The following is a 6,000-nucleotide window of genomic DNA, read 5'->3' as shown; positions in this document are numbered from 1 at the left end:
TAAGCAGAAGATAGTATGGCTCAAAATGAGGTTTTGAGTTTTTAAAAAAACGCAGACCAGATATCATACCGTTTTCGTGAGAAATGTGAGAGTGTTACTAAGTTTACCGATTTATACCTGCCTCAACCCAAACCCTTAGTTGATGTAATTGCATCCGCTTGCATATTCTACCTAAATCAGTCGATATAGCAGCTCTCCTTTTAATGTTCTCAATATATCTATATATTATCTGGTCTGCTTTTTTGAAAGCTAAAAAACCTCATTTTGAGCCATACTATCTTCTGCTTACCATAATTTATAGGGCTCCCACTCATTAAAAATATACAATCAAAATAGTAAACCATTAATATGTATCGAACTTAAGCGCATAAAATAAACATAAATTGCTACTTTTAGGTGCTATATGTAAAGATTAGGTTAGAATTTTGCTGTTTATGCCTTCTTTGAGCCCCTGTTCGTTTATTTTTTACATTTTAGTAACTAAATTTTATTTTATGCGAGATCTAATTGTAATCTATCTATAAACAGTAGAATAGAAAAAAAAATTCCACGCCATGTTCGGCGAGTCTATACCACAGATTATATCTCTCCCCCCTCAGATCTTGTTCTGTAAAAGATTATACTAGTTTTGATTATAACTTTGCTATTTTGTTGGCTGTTGCTTGACTGCAAAACATTCACCAAAAGATGCTATCTATATAAATATGTATGCATGTATATATAATCTAAATATATACAAAAATATATATATATATATATATATATATATATATCCCATAAAGAAATATAACATATATAGTGTATGTAAATTATTTTTCCAATATATGCATTGAAATACTACCAATTCAACATACAAAAAAGTACAATAAAAAAGTACAATATAAATAAACTAAAGTAATAATTTATGAGCAGTGCTTTGAAAAATATATTTAGTTTTAAGAAACTTAAAAAGAGTTAATAAATGAAAACTGTTCTGCCTAAATTCTTTCAGTAAAGTTTTATAAATTGAAGAAATTAAACTGATAGTTATTGCTTAGTTTCATTTAAAAAAATTATTATTATAGATAAAAATATTTTTCACAAACGTTTCGTCATTGCATCATCACAAACGCTGTTATAACGGACTTTAAACTCTCAATTTATTCAGAATTTTAACTTTTTTCAACACTCGACACTTTTTCATTGATTTTTTCAGTTGAGCTACGATTAATGGTAGACGCAAGGTGTATTTTTTGCGTTTTCTCTAAAATAGACAATACGATTAGTTGCCAAAGAAATATCTAAATCACCCATTATTTATATTATTTGTGTGTATATATATATATATATATATATATATATATATATATATATATATATATATATATATATATATATATATATATATATATATATATATATATATATATGATGATGATGATGATGATGATATTGATGTTAAACGCATCCGGCTACTGTCTTATAGAAGGCCATCTAGGCAAAGACTTAAGGTGTAAACAGATTCTATCTGTTAATCAGATTCGCACCCCTTCTTTATCTATTAGGCTGGCACAGATGTATTTTAATACATTGTTTCCAGTTTAGGATATTGAACGCCGGACCTTCTTGACTCAATGCAACTCATTCTATTATCTCCTAATGAGGGTACAGCCCTAAAACTCAGTTTTATGGTTCTGAGGCCGGCTGGTAGTTAGGTCTCCCGAACTCTGTGGTAGTTCTCAGAGGCTGATTCCATCAACAGCTGAAAAATATCAAAGTATTAACAGTGCATGTTGCGCATGGATGGTGTCCCTGTTCGTAATTTTTGTGCGCATTGTTGAGGCCGCATTCGGACCCCTTGCTTATGGTTCATTAGCAGTATTAACCCCTTGCTTAGGGTTCATTAACAGTATTGAGGCAATTGCTTGGACTATTAAATAGTGTACTGAGTACTAGCAATGCTTTGGGTCAAGTTCTTTAAAAAATTAAAAATGATTAAAGTACCAAAAACTATAAAAAACTAAAAACCATCGTCATCACCAAAGTTCTCTAATCCTATCATTCACTAATATTCGTGGTCTTCGAAGTAACTTTTCTTCTGTTGAGTCTTATCTCTCACAAAGTTTACGAAACCTACTTGCTCTTTGCGAGACTAATTTTAGTTCAGCTGTCTCATCTTGTGATCTTAGTGTTGATGGTTACTTTCCTTTAATTCGTAAAGACTCCAATAGTCACATGCTTGGCCTGAGCATTTACATTCGTAAGAATTTATTTGTCGCAAAACTAGGTATGAATCCACAGACTATTCTTTTATGTGCTTTTGTTTAACACCACTTCACCCTATTGCCTTTTTTTTTGTTCTATATAGCTCTCCTTCATCTCAAGACTGCACTCTTTTAGATGTTATGTCTGATCAAATTGACCGAGCCCTCTTTCTTTATCCATCAGCCAATATCGTTGTTGTTGGTGACTTCACACTGAATGACTTAGCTCTAGTGTCAGTGACTCTGCTGGCGTTAAGGCCCCCAATTTTTGCATTTCTCAATCACTAACTCAAACAGTCAACTTTCCAGACAACCCGAATCATCTAACTTCTCTACTCGACATATGTCTTGTTTATTATCTTAGTCAGTGTTCAGTTTCTCCACATTTACCCTTAGGTGCTTCTGATCACGGTTTGATCTCTCTAAAACTATTATCTTATTCTTCTTCATCACCTGAATCGTACTTCTTAAAACTACCTTAAAGGTAGTTGTAAAAGGTAGGACTCTTTCCATAATTTTATTTGTGATAACCAATGGGTAGAAATCTTCCTGCTGACAAACGTGTTTCTTACAAAACTTCTTGGATTCAGGCTGGCATAGAATCTTTTATTCCCTCTCGACGATTCCAGGTTAAGCTTCACTCTCACATTGTGCTGCTGCAATTTCCAATCGAAAACGTTACTTCCATAACTCTAAGCAAATTAATTCTCCAGAAAACAGACGTCTGTTTACTATCGCTAGAAACTATTGTAAAAAGTTTTTGTCTAACGCCAAAGCTCGTTATTTTCAAGTCATAAAATCTCGTATTTCATTATATCTGGAGAATCTTTAACAGTATCAATAATAAGTGCAAATCTGTTATTCCCCTCTCTTGTATGGTTCAGACTTTGTCACATCACCTAAAGACAAAGCTGAATTGTTTCCTAAGAATTTTTCATAAATATCATCTCTTGATTCCACTACTTGCGTTTTACCTGATATAGCCGTCCAACAGGTTGATCCATTGCTTGACATTTTAATCAATCCAGCATCTGCATTAAAAGTGATTTCCTGCTTAGACTCTTTTACAGCTTGTGGTCCATACATGTTGTAGTCTTGCAGAAGTGTTTCCCGGAGCTGTCATCCATACTTTCAAAATTATTTAACAAGTGTTTTTTAGAGTCTTATCTTCCGGCATGCTAGAAAGCAGCATTTGTTATCTCTATTTTCAAAAATTCTGGAGAGCGATCTGACTCGTCTAACTACCGTCCCATCAGTCTTCTTCCTATCACAAGCTAGGCTTTTGAATCTCTAATTAACAAACACTTAATCTCTCATATTGAATCTAATAACTTTGTAATCATCAATATGGATTTTGATCTTCTTGTTCTACAGCTGATTTTGTAACAGTAATAACCGATAGGTTTTAGCGTGCATTAGATAGAGGTGGATAGGTTAAGATTATCGCTCTTGACATCTCTAAAGCTTATAATAAAGTTTGGCATGCTGGTCTTCTCCATAAGCTTTCTTCTTACAGTGTATCTGGTAACATCTTCAAGATTATTAAGTCCTTCCTTTCCGATCGTAGTATAAAAGTTGTCCTTCATGGACAGCACTCTTTTTCAGGAGTTTATTAAGGTTCAATCCTTGGCCCTATACTCTTTTAAATTTACATTAACGATCTTCAAGATATTTTCACATCTAAGGTGGCATTGTTCGCTGATGATACTACTATTTATTCTTGTCATAATAAGAAGCCAACACTCTCTGATTGCTTGGAGGGATCATTTGAGCTTGAAAAAGATCTCACTTCTGCTACAGCATGGGGGTAACAGTGGCTGGTGAACTTTAATTTAGATACAACTCAATTTTTTTCAGCCAATCATATCGCAACAATTTAGATCTTCCTTTGTTCATGAACAGTGTTGTTAACATCGAGTCATTTATCTTTTGTCTTCTAGAATTAACTCTTACTTCCGATCTTTCTTGGAAACTTTTTTAGCAACTCTTTATCGTGCTTGACACTTTCTGGATTCAATTCTTCATCTCTATAAATCTCAAATCCGTCCTTGTTTGGAATACTGTTGCCATATCTGGGGCGGATCTTCTAATGATGCCCTTTCTATTTTAGACAAGGTGCAAAAGCACATTGTAAACATAGTTGGATCTGCTCTTGCAGCTAACCTCCAACCATTATCACATCGCCATAGCGTTGCTTCTATTTTTTTCTTTTCTACAAATACTATAACGGGCACTGCTCTAAAGAGCTAGCGTCTCTTGTGCCGTCTACTAAAATTTTTTCTGTTCCAGTAAGTTCCAACTCTAATAGTGGTTGCTTGCAGCCTTGTTGGAAGCGATAATGTAAAAAAAAGAAATATATATATATATATATATAAATGTATATATATATATATATATATATATATATATATATATATATATATATATATATATATATATATATATATATATATAAATGTATATATATATATATATATATATATATATATATATATATATATATATATATATAAATATACAAATAAAAGAACAAAACAGAACAAGATATTTATTTTTCTTAAAATTTACAATCATATAATTACAATAATATATTATTAATAATAATAACAATAATAATAACAATAATAATAATAGTAATAAAAATAAGAATATGTATAATATTATAAATAATAAAATCAAAATATAATTATTAAGAATAATTATAAATAATTGATTGAAGAAGGAGTCACTCATGCAGAGTCCTGATCAAAGGAGTGACACTAAATAATTATATTAATAATATTAATTAAAAAAAATAACTTATATCATTAATAGAGCAAAAGTAACAGCAAAAATAATAGTATTTATAATAATTGTAGTAATAATAGTAATAATAAAAACAGCAGTAATGAAAGTAATAAATATTTACAACAAAAATAATAAAGAAATAAAAAACCAAAAAAAAAAAACTAAAGGATGCTAATAAGGATAAAAAATTCAAATAAATTTTTTTTTAGAATTTAATTGTTTAAATTTATTTTGTTTTAAATAAAGAAACGAAAATAAATTTTGAAATTTTAACTTTACAAATTTATTCACAATGCACACAAGACTTCGATTCCATTCACTGATGTACTGATGTGTAATTGAATACTTACTATACCACAAAGTTTTATAGGTAGGAAGGTAAATTTTTAAGGGCATCAACAACAAAAAGAAGATAAGCAAATTTAACTGGTGCTGGCAAGGTAGTAGTTTTAAGTTTAAAATTAATTATACGGATCAATTAGCGCTGAGCTGATAACAATTTATTAATATTACATTTGCCAATTTGTCCCCAATTTTGATAACAGTAGATGAGATGAGATTTTTTTTGAGAAAAATTGCAAAATACAGATTCTTAAGGGTAGTTTTATCAACATAATGGTGAATTATTGAAAGCATGCCATTAACTCGATTAAGTTTTTTAAGGAGTGCATCTATATGAGAATTCCATGAGAGGTTTGAATCTATAAAAATACCAAGATATTTAACAACGTGTGTAGGATATAAACGTTTATTATAAATTTTAATTTTAGTTATATGATTGTTGTATAAAATTTTTTGTCTTGGAAATGAAAAATTATTAGTTCAGTTTTTTCCAAGTTCAGAGAAATTAAGTTTGCATTTAGCCAATGAACTAAACCTTTTAGGTCTAAGTTTATATTCTTACACAAGGAATGATGAGACTTATTAATGTGCAAGACATTAGTATCATCAGCAAACAGATGGACTGATG

The 6,000-nt window shown here is 30.5% G+C and overlaps 1 protein-coding gene across 4 annotated transcripts in view; it reads right to left on the bottom strand.

Annotated features, from left to right (window-relative positions):
• Positions 1-796: 796 nt before the first annotated feature.
• Positions 797-6,000, bottom strand: part of LOC105845287 (uncharacterized) — a 129,047-nt gene continuing 123,843 nt past the window's right edge. For all 4 annotated transcript variants that reach the window (XR_010641309.1, XM_065808187.1, XM_065808186.1 and 1 more), the window contains one exon: positions 797-1,243. Coding sequence is in view for 3 of the 4 variants with exons in the window: in XM_065808187.1 (XP_065664259.1) it covers positions 1,152-1,243 (92 nt within the window). In the remaining variant the exon portion in view is untranslated. The remainder of the gene's footprint in view (positions 1,244-6,000) is intronic.

Source organism: Hydra vulgaris, chromosome 10 (assembly GCF_038396675.1).
Source record: "Hydra vulgaris chromosome 10, alternate assembly HydraT2T_AEP".
NCBI classification, from domain to species: domain Eukaryota; kingdom Metazoa; phylum Cnidaria; class Hydrozoa; order Anthoathecata; family Hydridae; genus Hydra; species Hydra vulgaris.
This window is presented reverse-complemented; position numbering and strand designations above follow the sequence as displayed.